The sequence below is a fragment of the Bombina bombina genome, chromosome 7 (assembly GCF_027579735.1).
Source record: "Bombina bombina isolate aBomBom1 chromosome 7, aBomBom1.pri, whole genome shotgun sequence".
Taxonomy (NCBI): Eukaryota; Metazoa; Chordata; class Amphibia; order Anura; family Bombinatoridae; genus Bombina; species Bombina bombina.
In genome coordinates, this window is record NC_069505.1 from 443,437,761 (window position 1) to 443,462,057 (window position 24,297).

Below are 24,297 nucleotides of genomic sequence, written 5' to 3' on the forward strand. Positions count from 1 at the left end.
GAGGGTAGCAGGGGGCGCTGTTTTCCACCTACCTGTTGCCCGGGTACATTTGGATTGGGGAGTGGACGCTAGACATGTGTGGCCCCCCTTTGTTTCTGCCTACGCTCCGATGGGTCCCGCTGATGTTAACCCTGTGACTATCTGTGCCCAGACCCGTGCCGCCGAGAACGACCCACCTGCTGCTGAGACCCAGATGCTTCCATGTATGGACTGGGGGCTGTGCTGAGCCAAGTCGGGGAGGATGGAGGAGAGCACCCTGTCGCATACTTAAGCAGCAAGTTGTTACCTAGAGAAGTAAGTTATGCGGCAGTGGAGAAAGAATGTTTAGCCCTGCTCTGGGCACTGAAGAAGTTGAGCCCTTACTTATACGGACAGGAATTCTCTCTCATAACGGACCACAATCCCTTAGTCTGGCTTAACCGGGTCTCAGGAGACAATGGTAGATTGCTGTGGTGGAGTTTAGCCCTCCAACCCTATAACTTCACCATCAGCTACCGGCCCGGTAAGCAGAACGGGAATGCAGATGGATTGTCCCGGCAAACTGACACTCCTACCACCTCCTAGTCCGGTCAACCCCAAGTTGACCCGCCAAAGGGTCAAGCTGGTTTTGCCGGAGTGTCCCACAAGGAGGGAGCCGTGTGACAGACCCCTCTGTCTTGGAACTATGTGAAGTGAGTCACCAAGATCTGAGGGCCCGTTATGGAACGTTCTTTGGGCTGGAGGTACATGGACTTAAGGATACCCAGAAACTGCATGGAAATAGGGAATTTTATATGCTGGACACCCCATGTACTTTCATAACTCTGTCTTATGTCCATGTCACCCTGTATCCATAAATACAGGATGGGTATAGGGTGTGAGTGCCCCTTGTGGGAGCAATTGTGACTCTATAAACCAAGGGGGCATAAAGGACTTCATAGTTAATAAGAGCTATTCTTGTATTCTGTAATAAGATTTTTTTTTTATGTTTCTGATCTGATTGTGTCTCAGGAGTTTGTCTGGGTAAACTGATTGTGTCGCTGTGTGATTATGTTAACTAGACTGTCCAACATCAGATTGTCTGAGTAAACTTTTTTCCCCAGTTAATTAACTTGATATGTTAATCTGTTTTACCTGTGAATAGACAATTGTTAGAGGTTTGATGTATTGTTCATATGTTTGCTTTGCTGTTTAACCAATTCCCTATGTAACCTGAAGCTCTGTGACTCTGGAATGCCAGGGTGTATAAATCTGTGTGCTACTTTCAAATAAAGTGTTCATTTTTGTGTTCAGAAAACTGAGTGGTGTCTCAGCTCTGTTCCCCTACATAACTTTATACTGCGGTCAAAGGGCGATATCAGGAGCTATTGCTCTGGATAAAGGGATGTCCAGGACAAGGGAAGAGTTCTGACGGAGGTACTCATTTGGGGTACCAGGCCTACCGTAACAGTTGCCAAGAATTGTTTGGGATAACATCGCTACCTTTATGTCTTTGGATTACAAATACAGCTTCTATGCTGTGGTCTAACATATCAACTAACAATGGTGGTTTGTGAACTCTAGTTTCTTGGTTGGACATATTGATACCTGAACGCTTGATATTGAGATCTAGTGTACCAAGGCCAATATTGCCCAATATTGATTCATTTCTTTTGGAACGATATAATAGATAAATTGATGTATGAACAATATGATTATGTATGTCATTTGCTGATATGTTCTTGTTGCTAACTGGCACTGGCAGTAGATTTATATATGTTGTCTATTGTTATAATGAATTTTAATATGCATAGGCTGAGGGCTAAAATCTCTCTCTCCTGCTTTTCTGTTTAAATGTGGGGTGTATTACGATAGAGTTACAGTCTAGTGCTGGACAATAGTGGTCTCTTTCTTCTTTTTTATTATTAATATATATATATATACACACACATATACACATACACACACACACACATATATATATATATATATATATATATATATATATATATTGTATATACACACACATTATTTATTTATTTATTTATATATATATATATATATATACAATATATAAATATTTTTATATATATATATATACACACACACATATTTAATATATATATATATATATCTGACAATCCAAGATGTGAATCCGCCTTCCAGGGGTCAACCACCCAGTCCCTCTGTGTACATACAGCAAGCTTCAACAAAGTCAGAGGCAAACCAGGTTTTCTTCAAAGCAATTAGTCAAATTTATTGACGTTTTGGGGAACAAAACTCCCATTCTTCAGAACACAAATAACACACACAAACCGTGCTTAAATAGAGTGAAACACAAACGGGTACCTCCTTCTTCCTGTCAAAAAAGGCGCCAAACTGACATCATTTCCGGTTTAGGTTAATGTGACCCTGGAAGTTTACAACATCCACTTCCGGGTTATAATAATCTTTATACGTACAACAATTGTGAACAAAAAGGGGATCACTAGTATACATACATACATACACATACACATATTTTATATATATATATATATATATATATATATATAAAATGTGTGTGTGTATATTTATATCTATATATATATCTATATATATATATATATATATATATATGTGTGTATATATATATATATATATATGTGTATATGTATGTATATGTGTATATATATATATATATATATATATATATATATATGTGTATATGTATGTATATGTGTATATATAAACAAGTTAACGTCCAGCACCAATTCTGTCCTCGGTAAGGGTGCAAGCAGCCGCTGTCTCACCTTGACAGGTATTAATATGCAAAATAGAAATGGCTGCAGCACTCCAAGTTGTTTTTTTATAACATTTTTATTACAAGCAGTGAAATACAGGCGACGTTTCGGGCTTCTGCCCTTTCTCAAGCCAAGTGATTAGTACATAATCCAACTCCACCTTTTATAGGCAGTCCATGTGACACAACACAGGTGTAAATAATTACAATTGTGATAATACATATTCTTTCAACAGAATAAAAATAATCAATAAACAGTGATTTTGTTTCATAATCATAACTATGCATTTTTTATATACAAAAAACCTTGTGATTTTCAATTTATGTAATTCTTTAAACACCTTCTTATTATTAAATATTTAGTGTTACTGTGAGGAAAATATAAAGTGACCTTAACAGTTCATTATCTTATCTGTGAATTATGTGAGACAATTTCATGTTAGTGATTTTTCATTACCATTCATTTATACTATTTAAAAAAATCTTTATTTTATTAAAAACAGTAATCAAACTAACAACTAAATTCTAATCTTGCAAGATATGTTTTATCTCTGATGGATGTTAAACAGGGGAATGCATACACTCTAATATTCTTTACTATATGTAAACCATAACAACAGCATTCAAAATAAAACCCTTACATTTTTTCCAAACAACCTATTTTTATATTATGTTATTCAACACATCTCTTTTTTCAAGTTGTTCTCTTTTCTTTATGTGAATCTTGATCTAAATCATAGAGAGAAAGTTTACAGTAAATTATCACAATCAACTCATTATAGAAACAAGAACAGGTTATAGTCTTTATTTAAACCTTTAGGGTGCATACTTTCTAGTCTATTGATCCAAATAACCTCTCTCTGCTGTAGTTTTTTAACCCTATCCTGTCCCCTTCTCTGTATTGGAACATGTTCAAGGATTTGAAACCTTAACTGGTTAACATTATGGTTTTTCTCTTTAAAGTGTGCAGATACAGGTAAATCTGAAATGGCCTTACGTATGGTGTATTTGTGTTGTGTGAGTCTGTCTTTCATTTTTTGGGTAGTTTCCCCTATGTATATTAATCCACAGGGACATTTTAGAGAATATATGACATGATCCGTTTGACAAGTAAACAAACCATTAATCCTATACTTTAAAGTATAGGATTAATGGTTTGTTTACTTGTCAAACGGATCATGTCATATATTCTCTAAAATGTCCCTGTGGATTAATATACATAGGGGAAACTACCCAAAAAATGAAAGACAGACTCACACAACACAAATACACCATACGTAAGGCCATTTCAGATTTACCTGTATCTGCACACTTTAAAGAGAAAAACCATAATGTTAACCAGTTAAGGTTTCAAATCCTTGAACATGTTCCAATACAGAGAAAGGGACAGGATAGGGTTAAAAAACTACAGCAGAGAGAGGTTATTTGGATCAATAGACTAGAAAGTATGCACCCTAAAGGTTTAAATAAAGACTATAACCTGTTCTTGTTTCTATAATGAGTTGATTGTGATAATTTACTGTAAACTTTCTCTCTATGATTTAGATCAAGATTCACATAAAGAAAAGAGAACAACTTGAAAAAAGAGATGTGTTGAATAACATAATATAAAAATAGGTTGTTTGGAAAAAATGTAAGGGTTTTATTTTGAATGCTGTTGTTATGGTTTACATATAGTAAAGAATATTAGAGTGTATGCATTCCCCTGTTTAACATCCATCAGAGATAAAACATATCTTGCAAGATTAGAATTTAGTTGTTAGTTTGATTACTGTTTTTAATAAAATAAAGATTTTTTTAAATAGTATAAATGAATGGTAATGAAAAATCACTAACATGAAATTGTCTCACATAATTCACAGATAAGATAATGAACTGTTAAGGTCACTTTATATTTTCCTCACAGTAACACTAAATATTTAATAATAAGAAGGTGTTTAAAGAATTACATAAATTGAAAATCACAAGGTTTTTTGTATATAAAAAATGCATAGTTATGATTATGAAACAAAATCACTGTTTATTGATTATTTTTATTCTGTTGAAAGAATATGTATTATCACAATTGTAATTATTTACACCTGTGTTGTGTCACATGGACTGCCTATAAAAGGTGGAGTTGGATTATGTACTAATCACTTGGCTTGAGAAAGGGCAGAAGCCCGAAACGTCGCCTGTATTTCACTGCTTGTAATAAAAATGTTATAAAAAAACAACTTGGAGTGCTGCAGCCATTTCTATTTTGCATATGTGTATATATATATATATATATATATATATATATATATATATATATATATATATATATATATATATATACATATACATATACATATACTGTGTGTGTGTATATAACTAGATGTGTGATGTTCTCACATAGCAGATAGTTGAACGTCTGTAAGAAAAGCACAAGTGGTACTTATTGTCAGTGCTGAGCATGAACAGCACAGATTTAGCTATTGAGTGCAGGGTACTTACAGTCTGTGCTAGACCATGAGCGGTACGGACAGTCTGTGCTAGACTATCACCTAGATTACGAGTTTTGCGCTAAACAGGTTGCGAAACTAACGCCAAAAAAGTTGCGTTATTTCACTTTCCATAGCGCTGCCATTGCGAGTTACTGAAAAGCCTCATTGTGCGTGCGATATGGTGGCGTTAAGCTCTATCCCGCACAAAATCCAAGGGCTGATTTGACGTGCTCGTACACGCTTTCCTCCATAGACATCAATGGGGAGAGAAATCTTCGTAACGCAACCCCATTGATGTCTATTAGGAAAAAAAAGTTACGTTTAAACCTAACATAAACCCCAAGTCTAAACACCTCTAATCTGCCGCCCGACATCGCCGACACCTAAATAAAGTTATTAACCCCTAATCTCCCGCTCCCAACATCGCCGACACCTAAATAAAGTTATTAACCCCTATTCCGACGGTCCCCGACATCGCTGACACTATAATAAAGCAATTAACCCCTAATCTCCCGCTTCCGACATCGCCGACACCTAAATAAAGTTATTAAACTCTATTCCGCCAATCCCCAACATCGCCAACACTATAATAAAGTTATTAACCCCTAAACCTCTGGCCTCCCACATCGCCGCCACTAAATAAACCTATTAACCCCTAAACCTCCGGCCCCCACATCGCCACTACTAAATAAACCTATTAACCCCTAAACCGTCAGCCCCCTCACATCGCAAAACACTAAACTATTAACCCCTAAACCTAAAACCCCCCTAACTTGAAAATTAAAATTACAATATAAGTATCTTTAAATAAATAAAAACGTATCTGTGAAATAAAAATAAACTTAACATTACTATTCTAATAAAATCTAAATTACAAATTTAAAAAAACTAACACTACGAAAAAAATTAAAAAATCTAAAATTACGAAAAATAAAAAACACTAAGCTTACAAAAATAATAAACCAAATTATCAAAAATAAAAACAATTACACCTAATATAATAGCCCTATAAAATTAAAAAGCCTCCCAAAATAAAAATACCCCCATACCTACAATAAACTACCAATAGCCCTTAAAAGGGCCTTTTGTAGGGTATTGCCCTAAGTTAAACAGCTCTTTTACCTGTAAAAAAAATACAAAGTCCCCCCAACGGTAAAGCCCACCACCAAACCAACCCCCCAAAATAAAAAAACCTAACTAAAAAAAAACCTAAGCTACCCATTGCCCCTAAAGGGGCATTTGTATGGGCATTGCCCTTAAGGGCATTCAGCTCTTTTACAAAAGCCCAAAGTCCTAATCTAAAAAAAAAAAAAACCCACCCAAAAAATTGAAAACAAAACTAAGCCCATAAAATCTACTCACGGTTCCTGAAGTCCGGACATCTTTATCCAGGCGGCGAGAAGTCTTCATCCATCTCGGGGACGTCTTCTATATTCATCCCGGTGGCGTGGAGCTATCCTAGAAAACGATCCTATCCTATGCGGAGCGTCATCTTCATACGTTCACCGCCGTACACTGAAGTTGAATACAATGTAGCCATTTCAAAATAGCGTACCTTGCATTCCTATTGGCTGGTTTGATTCTTCAAATTCAAATCGGCCAATAGGATGAGAGCTACTGAAATCCTATTGGTTGACTTTCATTTTCTTTTTTTTGTAAGCTAAATGTTTATTTTTTGTAATTTTAGATTTTTAAATTTTTTTCCTAGTGTTAGGTTTTTTTGAAATTTGTAGTTTTAGATTTTTAATTGGTAGTATTTTTATTTTATTAGAATAGTAATGTTAGGTTAATTTATAGTTTAATGTTCGGTTTAAAGTTTTTATTTATTTAAAGATAGTTATATTGTAATTTTAATTTAAAGTTAGGGGGTGTTAGGTTTAAGGATTAATAGTTTAAGTGTTTTGCAATGTGGGGAGGCTGGCGGTTTAGGGGTTAAAAAGGCTTATTTAGTGGCAGCGATGTGGGGGGCCAGAGGTTTAGGGGTTAATAACTTTATTATAGTGTTGGCTATGTTGGGGAACGCCGGATTAGGGGTTAATAGCTTTATTATAGTGTTGGCGATGTGGGTGGGTGGCAGATTAGGGGTTATTAGGTTTATTTAATAGTTGCGATGGGCGGCAAATTAGGGGTTAATAAGTTTTAAATAGTGTTTGTGATGCAGGAGGGCGGCGGTTTAAGGGTTAATAGGTAGTTTATGGGTGTTAGTGTACTTTGTAGCACTTTAGTTATAAATTTTGTGAAACATTTTTGTTTCGCAAAATCCATAACCACTACTTTCAGATGGCGCTATAGATCGTGTCGGTATAGACTGTAATGCAAGCTTTTTAGCCTGAACACACAACCTGTAATACCGGTGCTATGAAAATCCCACACAAAAACGTAATTTTTTTGAGTGCAGAATGGACGTTGCGTTACAGGCTAAAATGCTTGCGGCATAGCTATACCGACACGACTCGTAATATGCGTTCCTGGCTGATTTAGCTGGAATGGGCATTTTTTCAATGTTAAAACCTGTACTGCAACACTTGTAATCTAGCCGTCAGAGAGCTACTCACGATCTGTGCTAGACTAAGAGCGCTGCTGATGGTCTATGCTAGACTATGAGCGCTGCTGACAGTCTGTGCTAGACCATGAGCGCTGCTGACAGTCTGTGCTAGACCATGAGCGCTGCGGACCGTCTCTGCTAGATCATGAGCATCAGTAGTTGGCCTGAATGTGGGATATTAGGGGAGTGCTGTTTGCCCCAGGGCGCACTGTACTAATATTTACCTTGCTTGCAGTCACATGGCCCCATCCCTCCCACTTCCATATGAGAGAGAGCACCTCCGCCCACGGTTTGACATGGTTGTCTTCCTGATTAACTTGCACAGCAAGTACAGGTAAGTGTGCACCAACTTCCTATGATTTTCAGTTCCTAGTTTACTGCGTGACCTTAGGCATAATAACTGCAGTTTGGGGGGTGTTGCAAATAACTATTTGCCAGTATAGGGGGATAACTTGGTATAATTATGCTTAGGGGTCTGTAGCATATTATTTTCTCTCTAATGACACGATGAGTCCACGGATCATATAATTACTATTGGGAATATCACTCCTGCCCAGCAGGAGGCGGCAAAGAGCACCACAGCAAAGCTGTTAAATATAACCTCCCTTCCCTCTAACCCCAGTCATTCTATTTGCCTACGTTACTGTAAGGACGTGGTAAAGTTAGGTGTCTGGAAATATTCTTCAATCAAGATTTTATTTGCAGTATTAGTATGTGCTGTTTTTTTCCTCCAGGGTGTAGCTGTAGTCCATTTCAGTTTCTTCAGTAGAGCATTGGTGGCTTTTAAGCAAAGGGAACTTGTGGGACATAATTCTCACTGCGCCTCCCTCATATTTAAATAAAAGTGCTGCCCTTATTATTTTCCACAGGTCCATGTGAGGGATAGGACCTCTCAAACCTAGTGAGCTGCCTTGCTGCCAGGCAGATTTTGAGGTAAGTGCTAACTTTATTTCTCTTGTAAGGTGTATCCAGTCCACGGATTCATCCTTTACTTGTGGGATATTCTCCTTCCCTACAGGAAGTGGCAAAGAGAGCACACAGCAGAGCTGTCCATATAGCTCCCCCTCTAGCTCCACCCCCCCAGTCATTCTCTTTGCCGGCTCTAAGCAATCGGAAGGGTAAAGTGAATGTGGTGTTAGAATTGTAGTTTTTATTTTCTACAAGCAAAAGTTTGTTATTTTAAATGGTACCGGTGTGTACTATTTACTCTCTAGCAGAAAAGAGATGAAGATTTCTGCAGGGAGGAAGATGATTTTAGCATGTTGTAGCTAAAATCCACTGCTGTTCCCACAAAGGACTGAGGAGTACAAGAAAACTTCAGTTGGGGGGAACGGTTTGCAGATCAGGCTGCAATAAGGTATGTTCAGTCATTTATTTCTAGACAAGACTGTGATAATGCTAGAAAAGACTGATAAGATCCCCATGAGGGAAGGGTAAGCTGTATTCAGAGACTAAGTATGGAATTGCTAGCTTACATAACAGGGTTAATTTATGCTGGTTGACACTACTTAATGGCAAACGATTTTTATTGAAAAACAGTTTTTATTGATTTTTTCAGGGGTTTTTACCCACATGGCTATTATTAAAACACTTAGGAGTGATTATTTAGGCCTTACAGCACCGGAGTAAGGTGGGAGGGGCCTAATTTCGCACCTCAGATGCGCAGTTTTAGTGACTAGAACTTCAGGCTGTTTCACATGGAGGGTCCTGCTACAGTTTGAGGACCCATAAGAAGGTTTTTCCCCACAAATCTGACTCCTAAGGGCAGGTAGGGCCACAGCAGAGCTGTGGCAAGGTGCTGAAGTTTGTTTTAACCGGTCTGTTCTTAATATCGATCCGGTTTGGGCAGTAAGGGGTTAATCGTTTTTATTGCTAGTGGTGCAATCTTACTAATGCTTTAGGTACTTACTGTGAAAATTTCGAAAAGTTTGCTGCATTTTCAGGCACAGTAACGTTTTTTGCAAAGTGTGTTTTTACTTGATTAAAGTGATTTCTAAGCCTGTTTGCCTTACTACTAGTCTGTTAAACATGTCTGACACCAAGGAAAATCCTTGTTCAATGTGTTTAGAAGCCATGGTGGAACCCCCTCTCAGAATGTGTCCCACTTGTACTGATATGTCTATACACTTTAAAGAACATATTGTTACACTTAAAAATGTGGACCTAGATGATTCTCAGATAGAAGGTAATGAGGTTAGCCCGTTAACCTCTCCCCAAGTGTCACAACCAGTTACGCCCGCTCAAGCGACGCCTAGCACCTCTAGTGCGTCTAACTCTTTTACCTTACAAGACTTGGCGGCAGTCATGGATAATACCCTCTGTGTTTTTATCTAAACTGCCCGTGTTACCTGCAAAGCGTGATAGCTCTGTTTTAAGAACAGATTCTGAGCATTCTGACGCTTTAGTAGCCGTATTCGATATTCACTCACAACGCTCTGAAATGGGGGCGAGGGATGTGCTGTCTTAGGGAGAAATTTCAGATTCGGGAAAGGTTGCTCCTCAGACAGACTCAGATACGTTGGCTTTTAAATTTAAACTAGAACACCTCCGCTTATTGCTCAGGGAGGTATTGGTTACTCTGGATGACTGCGACCCTATGGTGGTTCCAGAGAAATTGTGTAAAATGGATAAGTACCTAGAAATTCCTGTCTACACTGATGTGTTCCCGGTCCCTAAGAAGATTGCGGATATCGTTACTAGGGAGTGGGATAAACCAGGTATTCCCTTCGTCCCCCCCCCTGTTTTTAAGAAAATGTTCCCCATATCTAACCCCATGCGGGACTCTTGGCAGACGGTTCCTAAGGTGGAGGGGGCTGTTTCTTCACTTGCTAAACGCACAACTATACCAATCGAAAACAGTTGTGCTTTTAAAGACCCTATGGATAAAAAATTAGAGGGTTTACTTAAGAAAATTTTTGTTCAACAAGGTTTTCTTCTCCAACCTATTGCGTGCATTGTTCCTGTAACCACTGCAGCTGCGTTCTGGTTCGAGGCACTGGAAGATGCGCTCCAGACGGAGACATCATATGAGGACATTATGGACAGAATTAAGGCTCTTAAGCTGGCTAATTCTTTTATCACAGATACCGCTTTCCAAATAGCTAAGTTAGCAGCAAAAAATTCAGGTTTCGCCATTTTAGTGCGCAGGGCGTTATGGCTAAAGTCCTGGTCGGCCGATGTGTCGTCAAAATCCAAACTATTGAACATCCCTTTCAAAGGAAAGACCCTCTTCGGGCCTGAATTGAAAGAGATTATTTCAGAAATCACTGGGGGAAAAGGCCATGCTCTCCCCCAGGACAAGTCCTTCAAGACGAAGAACAAACAAAATAATTTTCGTTCCTTTCGGAATTTCAGGAGCAGTTTTGCTTCATCCTCCCCTGCTGCAAAGCAAGAGGGTAACACTTCACAACCCAGGGCAGCCTGGAAGCCTTACCAGGGCTGGAACAAGGGTAAACAGGCCAAGAAGCCTGCTGCTGCCCCTAAGACAGCATGAAGGGGTAGCCCCCGATCTGGGAACCGGATCTAGTAGGGGGCAGACTCTCTCTCTCTCTTCGCTCAGGCCTGGGCAAGAGACGTACACGATCCCTGGGCCTTAGAGATTGTATCCCAGGGATATCTTCTAGAATTCAAGGACTCCCCCCCCCCCCAAGGGGAAGGTTCCATATTTCTCGTCTGTCTTCAGACATGACAAAGAAAGAGGCGTTCTTATGCTGTGTAGAAGACCTACATACAATGGGAGTGATCCACCCAGTTCCAATTGCGGAACAAGGGCTGGGGTTTTACTCAAACCTGTTTGTGGTTCCCAAAAAAGAAGGAACTTTCAGACCAATCCTGGATCTCAAAATTCTAAACAAGTTCCTCAGAGTCCCATCATTCAAGATGGAGACCATTCGGACAATCTTACCAATGATCCAGGAGGGTCAATATATGACTACCGTGGATCTAAAGGATGCGTACCTACATATTCCTATCCACAAATATCATCACCAGTTTCTCAGGTTCGCCTTTCTGGAAAAGCATTATCAGTTTGTGGCTCTTCCTTTCGGGTTGGCCACCGCTCCCAGAATTTTCACAAAGGTGCTAGGGTCCCTCCTGGCGATTCTAAGACCGCGGAGCATAGCAGTGGCACCTTATCTAGACGACATCTTAATTCAGGCGTCGACTTTCCAAAGAGCCAAATCTCACACGGAAATTGTATTGGCCTTTCTGAGGTCTCACGGGTGGAAGGTGAACATCAAAAAGAGTTCTCTCTCCCCCACTCACAAGAGTTCCCTTCCTAGGAACCCTAATAGACTAGCTGCGGCCAAATTCATCAGATTTCAGTCGGACAACATCACGACTGTCGCTTATGTCAATCATCAAGGGGGAACAAGAAGTTCCCTAGCAATGATGGAAGTAACCAAAATAATCAGGTGGGCAGAGGATGACTCTTGCCATCTCTCAGCAATTCACATCCCAGGAGTAGACAACTGGGAGGCGGATTTCCTAAGTTGTCAGACTTTTCACCCGGGGGAGTGGGAACTCCACCCGGAGGTGTTTGCCCAGCTGACTCAGCTATGGGGCACTCCAGAATTGGATCTGATGGCGTCCCGTCAGAACACCAAACTTCCTCTTTACGGGTCCAGGTCCCGGGATCCCCAGGCGGTGCTGATAGATGCTCTAGCAGCGCCTTGGTTTTTCAATCTGGCCTATGTTTTTCCACCGTTTCCTCTCCTCCCGCGTCTGGTTGCCAGAATCAAGCAGGAGAGGGCTTCGGTGATTCTAATAGCGCCTGCGTGGCCACGCAGGACCTGGTATGCAGACCTAGTGGACATGTCCTCTGTGCCACCATGGACACTACCAGTGAGGCAGGACCTTCTAATACAAGGTCCTTTCAAACATCCATATCTAATTTCTCTGCGTCTGACTTCTTGGAGATTTAACGCCTAATTCTATCAAAGCGTGGGTTCTCTGAGTCGGTTATCGATACCCTGATTCAGGCTAGAAAGCCTGTCACCAGGAAGATCTACCATAAGATTTGGCGAAAATATCTTTTTTGGTGCGAATCCAAGGGTTACTCATGGAGTAAGGTTAGGATTCCCAGGATTTTGTCTTTTCTCCAAGATGGGTTGGAGAAAGGATTATCAGCTAGTTCCTTAAAGGGACAGATATCTGCCTTGTCAATTCTTTTTCACAAACGTCTGGCAGAGGTACCAGACGTTCAAACGTTTAGTCAGAATCAAGCCTGTTTATAGACCTGTGGCTCCGCCATGGAGTCTGAATTAAGTTCTTTCAGTTCTGCAAGGGGTTCCGTTTGAACCTTTACATTCCATAGATATTAAGCTTTTATCTTGTAAAGTTTTGTTTTTGGTAGCTATCTCTTCTGCTCGAAGAGTTTCAGAGTAATCTGCTTTACAGTGTGATTCACCTTACCTGGTGTTCCATGCGGATAAGGTAGTTTTACGTACCAAACCCGGTTTTCTTCCTAAGGTTGTGTCTAATAAGAATATTAACCAGGAAATTGTTGTTCCTTCTGTGTCCTAATCCTTCGTCAAAGAAGGAACGTCTGTTACACAATCTTGATGTGGTTCATGCTTTAAAGTTCTATTTACAAGCAACTAAGGATTTCAGACAAACAACCTATTTGTTATCTATTCTGGTAAGAGGAGAGGTCAGAAGGCGACCGCTACCTCTCTTTCCCTTTGGCTGAAAAGCATCATCCGTTTGGCCTATGAGACTGCTGGCCTGCAGCCTCCTGAAACAATTACTGCTCATTCTACCAGAGCAGTGGCTTCCACATGGGCTTTTAAAAATGAGGCTTCTGTTGAACAGATTTGTAAGGCAGCGACTTGGTCTTCGCTGCATACTTTTTCCAAATTTTCCAAATTCAATACTTTTGCTTCTTCTGAGGCTATTTTTGGGAGAAAGGTTTTACAAGCAGTGGTTCATCCGTGTCCTAAAGCTTTGGTATTGGTATCCCACAAGTAAAGGATGAATCCGTGGATACACCTTACAAGAGAAAACTTTATGCTTACCTTTAAATTACTTTCTCTTGTGGTGTATCCAGTACACGGCCCGCCCTGGCTATTAAGTCAGGTAGATTTTTTGTTTAAACTACAGTCACCACTGCACCCTATGGTTTCTCCTTTTTCTTCCTAACCTTCGGTTGAATGACTGGGAGGTGGAGCTAGAGGGGGAGCTATATGGACAGCTCTGCTGTGTGCTCTCTTTGCCACTTCCTGTAGGGAAGGAGAATATCCCACAAGTAAAGGATGAATCCGTGGACTGGATACACCACAAGAGAAAGTAATTTATCAGGTAAGCATAAATTCTGTTTTTCTTAAGCAGTATTAAGAAAAATAATACTTATGGCACTTTTTTATTATTTCCCTGATATGGGACTTTGGCTACATTACTCCTAGTGTTTTCAGAGGATTATGTAAGGCAGTATATTGCAGGCACTGGGGACTTGAGGAGACTTGGCTCAATGTTTGTGACATTTCTGTTAGTTATTAACGGAGTTTCACTGGTAATGTCGGATAGAAGTTATTTTTGCAATGCCCACGATGGGCGGGGCTTGTGTGGCGGTAAAATTAGAAGTTGCGCACTTATTATTCTCTCCCTTCTTGTATACGGAGGAGAAAAACATTGCAACTGGCCATTTTTATTCATATTGATCAAACGATCGTCTGGCATCATTTGTACAGCTCTGTGTACCTCCGCTTTTCACATTCACATATTTACAGTATCAAGCAAGGTAGGCACCTCAGCAGAGCTATAGCTGAGGTGTAGAGACTGTTTGAGGGTTTGTTTTTATTTTTTGGTAACGTTATTGTATTTCATTAATAAATACTGCAGTTCCGTTTTGCATTGCATCAAAAATTTAAAGAAACAGTAACGTTTTTTTCTGTTTAAACTTTTTATTAAATTTGGATATTTTAAAGATGGATCAAGCCTCTGTTATAGATTACAGATGTCCTTTATGTTTGAATGCTAACATTAAACCACCAATTCCTTTCTGTTCCTCATGTGTTGAGAGAACATTAATTTTTAAGGATAGACCTTTTGAGCCAACATTGTCTAAGACGGATGCTGTCCAGGAATCTTCTGACAATGTTCAAAATATGCCTCATATTTCTCCTCAGGTGTTCCAAATGTTAACCCATTAATACAGTGCCCTGCGCTTCCTCTCAAGGTCCGTCTGGGGTCTCTTTCAGGCATTGTTACCCTCATGTCTTCTGCAGTTTTCTGATGCGTTGTCTTTCCCATGCTACAGGGAAAGCACAAGAGGAAGACTAAACAATAAGGTGTCTGACTCATTTGTGGCTATTCCGAATATTCCATCTCATAGATCTGATGGGGAGGATTCTTCAGTAGCATCTGAGGGTGAGATTTCAGATTCTGACAGTGTAATTCCTTCCTCTGATGCTGAAGTTGTATCCTTCAAGTTTAAGCAAGAGCCCCTCCGTTTACTACTCAAGGAGGTTTTGGCTATTCTGGACGGCTTTGACACTACTGTTGTCAACCCTAATAAGTCTAGTAAACTTAACAAGTATTATGATGTACCTTCCATGCTGGAATGTTTTCCCGTACCAGATCGGGCTACAGAATTTATTGTTAAGGAATGAGAGAAGCCGGAATGGTCCCCAAGGCGGTACCCTTTTTCTCTTTCACCTATTTTTAAGAAGATGTTTCCCATTGCTGACTCTATTAAGGAGTCTTGGCAAACGGTCCCCAAGGTGGAAGGGGCAATTTCCACTTTAGCTAAGAGAACTACAATTCCCATAGAGGATAGCTGTTCTTTTGTAGAACCCTATGGATAACTGGATTGCCATTCTGGCTTGCAGAGCCTTGTGGTTGAAATCTTGGTCGGCAGATGTGTTGTCTAAGTCTAAGCTTTTGGCTATTCCTTACAAGGGTAAGACCTTGTTTGGCCCAGCTTTGGCTGATATTATTTCTGATATTACAAGAGGAAAAGGACATTTTCTCCCTCAGGATAAGATAAATAAGCAGAAGGGACGTCGGAGTAATTTTCGTTCCTTTCGAAACTTCAAGGGTAAACCTTCCTCTCCCTCTACAAGACAGGAACAGTCCAAGCCTTCCTGGAGACCCATCCAATCTTCGAATGAGGGAAAAGCAATCCAAGAAGCCAGCTAATGATCCAAAGTCTGCATGAAGGGTCGGCCGCCGGCAGACTTTTCTTTTTTCGCTTGGGTTTGGGATGTTCAGGATCCTTGGGCGATAGACATTGGGTCCCAGGTATACAAACTAGAATTCAAGATCTTTCCCCCCAGGGACAGATTTCTTCTCTCAAGATTATCTGTCGACCAGATTAAAAGAGAGGCGTTCTTTCGTTGTGCTCGGGATCTATCCAAAATGGGGGTGATAGTTCCTGTTCCAATTCAGGAGCAGGGTCTGGGATTTTACTCCAATCTGTTTGTGTTTCCCAAGAAAGAGGGAACCTTCAGACCAATATCGGATCTCAAGAGTCTAAACAAAATTTCTCAGAGTACTGTTCTTCAAAATGGAAACTATTCGTTCCATTCTTCCTTTAGTTCAAGAGGGTCATTTTATGACAACAGTAGATGCGTGCCTTCATGTTTCCATCCACAGGGATCATCACAAGTTTTGCTTTTATCCACAAACACTTCCAATTTGTGGCTCTCCTTTCGGTCTTGCTACAGGTCCCAGAATTTTTTCAAAGGTTCTGGGATCTCTGTTGGCAGTGCTCTGGTTACAGGGTATTGTAGTGGCGCCTTATCTGTACGACATTCTGGTTCAGGCCCAGTCTTTTCATCTAGCAAACTGCCACACGGAGTTGCTCCCATCCTTCCTGCGCTCTTATGGTTTGAAGGTGAATCTACAAGGGGAACCATAATAGATTACATTTTGATAAAAGATTTTCTGACAGAAGTCAGAAAATCCAAGATTTTCGATTCTTGTCTGTCTCTTCAATCCTCTCCTCAGCCATCAGTGGCTCAATGTATGGAGATAATCGGTCTGATGGTAGCCACCATGGACACTATTTATTAGTTTTGCTCGTTTCCATCTCAGACCTCTGCAGTTATGCATGCTCAGACAGTGGAACAGGGATTATGCAGATCTGTCTCCGCAAATTCATCTGTATCAGATGACAAGAGATTATCTTCCTTGGTGGTTGTCTCAGGATCATCTTTCACAGGGAACCTGTTTTCTCAGACCTACCTGTGTGATAGTGACAACGGACGCCAGCCTGATAGGTTGGGGAGCAGTCTGGGGTCTTCTAAGGGCTCAAGGGACATGGACTCGGGAAAAGTATGTTCTTCCCATAAACATTCTAGAGCTAAGAGCAATCTTCAATGCTCTTCTGGCCTGGTATCAGTTAGCTGTCGCCCGGTTTATCAGATTTCAGTAGGACAATATAACCTCAGTGGCTTACATCAATCATCAGAGTGGAACTCTGTTTCTTTGGCCATAAAGGAGGTGTCCAAGATTATTCAGGGTGTCCTAACCCTTCTTCTCAGAAGGAACGTCTGCTGCACAATCTGGACGTAGTGCGTGCATTGAAATTCTATTTGCATACGACTGAGGATTTTCGTCAGTCTTCTGCTTTGTTTGTTTTCTCTGGGAAACGCAAGGTTCAGAAAGCTACGGCTACTTCTCTTCTTTGTGGCTGAAGAGTATAATTCGCTTAGCCTATGAAACAGCTGGACAGCAGCCTCCTGAGAGAGTCACGGCTCATTCTAAGAGGGCTGTTTCCTCTTCCTGGGCATTCAAAGATGAAGCTTCTGCAGAGCAGATTTGCAAGGCTGCAACTTGGTCCTCTCTTTACACTTTTTCAAAATTCTATAAATTTGATACTTTTGCCTCGGCTGAGGTTTCTTTTGGGAGAAAGGTTCTTCAAGCAGTGGTGCCTTCGGTTTAGGTTCCCTGTCTTGTCCCTCCCGTATCATCTGTGTACTCTAGCTTGGGTATTGATTCCCAATAGTAATTAGATGATCAGTGGACTCATCATGTCATTAGAAAGAAAAAAAAAATTATGCTTACCTGATAGATTTATTTATTTTTTGACACGATGAGTCCACGGCCCACAGGCTTTTGTCTTACTATAAACCTCAGACACCTCTGCACCTTGTTGCTTCCTTTCTCTCCTTTTACTTCGGTCGAATGACTGGGGTTGGAGGGAAGGGAGGTGATATTTAACAGCTTTGCTGTGGTGCTCTTTACCGCCTCCTGCTGGGCAGGAGTGATATTCCCAATAGTAATTAGATGATCCGTGGATTCATTGTGTCAATAAATAAATAAATTTATCAGGTAAGCATACATTTTGTTTCCCATTGTGGGGTTTTTAATTTTGCTGGCTGTGGCACTTTACTAGTTCCCTGTAGTGGGTATTTGGGTTAGGGGGCTGCTGCATGTTAGTAGTTTCCAGTGAGGGGGTAATTGGGCTTGGGGGTGTCACACGTTACTAGTTGCCAGTGGGGGGGGGGTAAATGGGTTAGGGGGCTGTCGCACGTTACTAGTTACCTGTTGTATTCAGGTTTGGGCGTGTCACACATTACTGGTTGCCAGTGGGGGGTAATTGGGCTTGGGGGTGTCGCACATTACTAGCTGCCAGTGGGGGGTAATTGGGTTTGGGGGTGTCGCACAATACTATTTGCCATTGGGGGTAATTGTGTTTGAGGGTGTCGCACATTACTAGTTGCCAGTGGGGGAAATTGGGTTTGGGGGTGTCGCACATTACTATTTGCCATTGGGTGCTAATTGGGTTTGGGGTGTCGCACATTACTAGTTGCCAGTGGGGGTAATTGGGTTTGGGGGTGTCTCACATTACTAGTTGCCAGTGGGGGGTAATTGGGTTTGGGGGTGTCGCACATTACTAGTTGCCAGTGGGAGATAATTGGGTTTGGGGGTGTCGCACATTACTAGTTGCCAGTGGGGGTAATTGGGTTTGGGGGTGTCGCACATTACTAGTTGCCAGTGGAGGTAATTGGGCTTGGGGGTGTCGCACATTACTAGCTGCCAGTGGGGGGTAATTGGGTTTGGGGGTGTCGCACAATACTATTTGCCATTGGGGGTAATTGTGTTTGAGGGTGTTGCACATTACTAGTTGCCAGTGGGGGTAATTGGGTTTGGGGGTGTCGCACATTACTATTTGCCATTGGGTGCTAATTGGGTTTGGGGTGTCGCACATTACTAGTTGCCAGTGGGGGTAATTGGGTTTGGGGGTGTCGCACATTACTAGTTGCCAGTGGGGGGTAATTGGGTTTGGGGGTGTCGCACATTACTAGTTGCCAGTGGGAGATAATTGGGTTTGGGGGTGTCGCACATTACTAGTTGCCAGTGGGAGATAATTGGGTTTGGGGGTGTCGCACATTACTAGTTGCCAGTGGGGGTAATTGGGTTTGTGGGTGTCGCACATTACTAGTTGCCAGTGGAGGTAATTGGGTTTGGGGGTGTGTCACATTACTAGCTGCCAGTGGGGGTAATTGGGTTTGGGGGTGTCGCACATTACTAGTTGCCAGTGGGGGTAATTGGGTTTGGGGGTGTCGCACATTACTAGTTGCCAGTGGGGGTAATTGGGTTTGGGGGTGTCGCACATTACTAGTTGCCAGTGGGAGGTAATTGGGTTTGGGGGTGTCTCATATTACTAGTTGCCATTGGGGGGGTAATTGGGTTTGGGGGTGTGGCATATTACTAGTTGTCATTGGGGGGGTAATTGGGTTTGGGGGTGTGGCATATTACTATTTGCCATTGGGGGGTAATTGGGTTTAGGGGCTGTTGTATGCTACTAGTGTGGGGGGGGGTTATTGGGTTTGGGGAGTTTTGTGCGTTACTATTTGACAGTTCTGGGCAGATAATTGGGTTTGGGGGTGTTGCACATTACTAGTAGCCAGGTGGTGGGGGGGGGGTTGTTGGGCTTTGGAAGGTTTGCAGGTTGTTGTATTCAGGTTTGGGCGTGTCACACATTACTGGTTGCCAGTGGGAGGTAATTGGGCTTGGGGTGTCGCACATTACAAGTTGCCAGTGGGGGTTAATTGGGTTTGGGGGTGTCGCACAATACTATTTGCCATTGGGGGTAATTGGGTTTGAGGGTGTCACACATTACTAGTTGCCAGTGGGGGTAATTGGGTTTGGGGGTGTCGCACATTACAAGTTGCCAGTGAGGGTTAATTGGGTTTGGGGGTGTCGCACAATACTATTTGCCATTGGGGGTAATTGGGTTTGAGGGTGTCGCACATTACTAGTTGCCAGTGGGGGTAATTGGGTTTGGGGGTGTCGAACATTACTAGTTGCCAGTGGGGGGGTAATTGGGTTTGGGGTTGTCGCACATTACTATTTGCCATTGGGCGCTAATTGGGTTTGGGGCGTCGCACATTACTAGTTGCCAGTGGGATTTAATTGGGTTTGGGGGTGTGGCATATTACTAGTTGCCATTGGAGTGTAATTGGGTTTGGGGTGTGTGGCATATTACTAGTTGCCATTGGGGGAGTAATTGGGTTTGGGGGCTGTTGCATGTTACTAGTTGCCAGTGGGGGTAATTGGATTTGGGGGAGGTTGCATGTTACTAGTTGCGAGTGGAGGGGTTATTGAGTTTGGGGAGTTTTGTGCGTTACTATTTGACGGTATGGGGCGGATAATTGTGTTTGGGGGTGTTGCACATTACTAGTGGGGGGGGGGTTGTTGGGCTTTAGAAGGTTTGCAGGTTAGTAGTGGCCAGTGGGGGGGAGGTATTTAGTTGTGTTTTGCCAGTAGGGGGGTAATTGTGTGTAGGGGTGTTGCTCGTTACTAGTAACCAGTGTGTGGGGGTAATTGGGCTTGAGAGGGTTTGCAGGTTAGTAGTGGGAGGGGTGGGTAATTAGTTTTCTTTTTTTGCATGTAACTAGTTGCCGTGGGGGGGGTAATTGGGTTTAGTTGGTTTTGCTAGTTACTAGTTGCCAGTATGGGGAGGGTGTTTGGGTTTGGGAGTGTTACTAATGTATTTTCTTGGTTTTGCAGTCTGTCCTTGGTCCTGTCCTCTCTGTCACATATGGACACCAGCTTCTTCCTTGGGAAAGTCTGTTTTCTGGCTATAGGAGGTACAACTTGTATACACTGTGCAGGGCATGGGTGGTGCTGGGTGTGGGGTTGGGCAAGAACAGATTGGGCTGTGCTAGTAAGCTGATTTTGCATTGTCATATTTCAGTGAGTAACTTACCCAAATGATATGTTGTTATTTCTTACATAAGGAGGTGAGAGTAGATGAGCCATTACTCCTGGGATTGTTTCTTTTTAATGACACGATGAATCCACGGATCATCTAATTACTATTGGGAATATCTCTCCTGCCCAGCAAGAAGCGGCAAAGAGCACCACAGCAAAGCTGTTAAATATCACCTCCCTTCTATCCCACCCCAGTCATTCTCTTTGCCTACGTTAGAGCAAGGAAGTGGTAAAGTGAGGGGTTAGTAAAAGATTCTTCAATCAAGAGTTTATTATTTTTAAGTAGAACAAGATTGTGCTGCTTTGTCCTAGGGTGTAGCCGTAGTCCAAATCAGTCTCTTCAGTAGAGCAGTGGTGGCTTTAGAGCAATGGGAACTTGTGGGACATAATTCTCACTGCGCCTCCCATGTATGCTGCCCTAACCATGCAAGCCTGAGAAAGATTACTCAGTCTTTTCTCTTTTTTCACAGGTCCATGTGAGGGAGAGGACCTCTCAAACCTGAGAGCTGCCTTGCTGTCGGGCAGGTGAGGAGGTAAGTGCTGACTTTATTTCTGGGGTTGCAGAAGAAAGACTCCGAATAAGTTGGGCACTTTATTTCAAATGGGACACATACAAAGGCTCAGTAGGGTTTGGGCACTTTATTTGTAAGGACTTAAAATTCTCCTATCAGCGCAGGAGATACTAGGTGGACAGCTTAGACGCAAGCACTGGGGCTAGAAAGAATTAATGCAGTTGGTGGTTCCACTACTCCCGGCGGTTCCACTTATACAAAAACAATATGCCGACCGGGAGATTACTTTTTGCGATGCCCATGATGGTCGGTCCTAGAGGAGGCGGGACTTTGTGTTGCGTGCCTTTTTCCCTTACTTCCTAGTGATCGGAAGGGGAAGTAGTACAGCATCTGTTTCTAATGCGCATACTCTTTTAATTTATGCGTGTCTAGGAACGGAGTCCGGTTTCCTGCATCTGCTGCTGAGTTCCGGATCAGTTATTAGAGAAACGGCTCCTGTGTCAACAGGCAGGTAGGCACCTCGGCAAAGCATCTGAGGTGTAGAGGTGATCTGAAGTATCGTTTAGGTTTACTGTCCTCTCTGCATATAAAAAATAAAAAGTTACCGTTTAAAATTTAAAGTGACAGTAACATTTTTTCTGTGTTAAATTTTATTAAAGAATTTGAACTTTTTATTTGATATTTGGATCCATTGTGAATCAGAATGGACCAAGAGGCTTTGAAAAATGTGACTTGTTCTTTGTGTTTTAATGTTAATGTGGAACCACCAATCCCTTTCTGTTCCTCATGTATTGAGAGAACTTTAAATTATAGGGATAGACTCTTTTCTGAGGCGGATGCTGTTCTGGAGTCTAATGACAATGTTCAATATATGCTGCAGCTTTCTCCTCAAGCGTCCCAACTTGTATCGCCTACACATGCAGTGCCCTGCGCTTCCTCTTTAACTCCTCCTGGAGTTATGTTGCAAGACATTGCTTCTCTCATGTCCTCTGCGGTTTCTGATGCATTATCTGCCTTTCCCATGTTGCAGGGAAAGCGCAAGAGGAAAAGTAGACATTCAGTAGATGAGGTTACTGGCGCAGTTGTTGCTATTTCGGATGCCCCCTCCCAGAAGCCTGAGGAGGAAGATCTTTCGGTAGCATCTGAGGGTGAGATCTCAGACTCTGACAGTGTAATTCCTCCTGCTGATACTGAAGTTGTATCCTTCAGGTTTAAGCTTGAGCACCTCTGTCTGTTACTTAAGGAGGTTTTAGCTACATTGGATGACAGCGACTCTATGGTCGTAGTTAATCCAAAGAAATCCAGTAAGCTAAACAAATATTTTGAGGTACCTTCCTCGGTAGAGGTTTTTCCTGTACCAGATCGAGCTTCTGAGATCATTGCAAAGGATTGGGAGAGACCGGGTATCCCTTTTTCTCCATCTCCTATATTTAAAAAGATGTTTCCCATAGCGGACTCTATCAAGGAGGCTTGGCAAACAGTACCCAAGGTGGAAGGAGCTGTTTCCACAATAGCCAAGAGAACTACTATCCTCATAGAGGATAGTTGTGCATTTAAAGATCCTATGGACAAAAAATTAGAGGGGTTACTCAAGAAGTTGTATGTACACCAAGGTTTACAATGGCAACCTGCTGTGTGCATTGCTACCGTCACTAGTGCGGCATCATATTGGTTTGATGCGTTGTCTGATGCTATTAGGACAGACACTCCCCTTGATGAGATCCAGGATAGGATAAAAGCCCTTAAGTTGGCTAATTCCTTTATTACTGATGCTTCCCTACAGGTTATGAAACTGGGAGCAAAGATTTCAGGTTTTGCTGTTCTAGCCCGCTGAGCTTTATGGTAAAACTTTGATCTACTGATGTGTCATCTAAGTCTAAACTTTTAGCGATTCCTTACAAAGGGAAGACCTTGTTTGGACCGGGTTTGACGGAAATAATCTCTGATATTACGGGAGGAAAGGGTCATCTTCTCCCTCAGGATAAGAGAAACAAGCAAAAGGAACGTTAGAGTAATTTTCGTTCCTTTAGAAATTTCAAGGGAAATTCTTCCGCTTCCTCTTCCAAGCAAGAACAGTCTAAACCTTCCTGGAGACACAATCAGTCTTGGAACAAGGGAAAATAATCCAAGAAGCCTGCTATTGAATCAAAGACAGCATGAAGGGCCTGCCCCCGATCCCGGACCGGATCTTATAGGGGGCAGGCTTTCCTTCTTCACTCAGGCTTGGGTTCGAGATGTTCAGGATCCCTGGGCAGTGGACATAGTGTCCCAGGGAGACCAGACAAAAAGAGAGGCGTTCTTACACTGTGTAGGAGACCTCTCCGACCTGGGAGTGATAGTTCCTGTTCCAATGCAGGAACGGGTCTAGGCTTTTATTACAATCTGTTCGTGGTTCCCAAAAAGGAGGGACCCTTCAGGCCAATTTTAGATCTCAAGAGTCTAAACAAATTCCTCAAAGTACCATCCTTCAAGATGGAAACTATTCGTTCCGTTCTTCCTTGTGTCCAAGAGGGTCAATTTATGACAACGGTGGATTTAAGGACGCATACCTGCATGTTCCCATTCATAGGCATCATCACAAGTTTCTAAGGTTTGCTTTTCTAGACAAACACTTCCAATTCGTGGCTCTTCCTTTTCGGCCTTGCCACAGCTCCCAGAATTTTCTCAAAGGTTCTCAGATTACGGCGGTGCTCCGATTACGGGGCGTTGCAGTGGCGCCCTATTTGGACGACATCCTAGTCCAGGCGCCATCCTTACAACAAGCAAGATCTCACACGGACATGGTGTTATCCTTCCTGCGATCTCACGGATGGAAGGTAAATTTGGAAAAGAGCTCTTTAATTCCACATACAAGGGTAACCATAATAGATT

The 24,297-nt window shown here is 42.0% G+C and overlaps 1 protein-coding gene across 1 annotated transcript in view; it reads left to right on the forward strand.

Moving 5' to 3' along the window:
• Positions 1 to 24,297, forward strand: part of CENPM (centromere protein M) — an 86,744-nt gene that overhangs the window by 41,753 nt on the left and 20,694 nt on the right. Inside the window, exons 3-4 of the mRNA XM_053721387.1 lie at positions 7,989 to 8,087; positions 20,711 to 20,790. Coding sequence (XP_053577362.1) covers positions 7,989 to 8,087; positions 20,711 to 20,790 — 179 coding nt within the window. The remainder of the gene's footprint in view (positions 1 to 7,988; positions 8,088 to 20,710; positions 20,791 to 24,297) is intronic.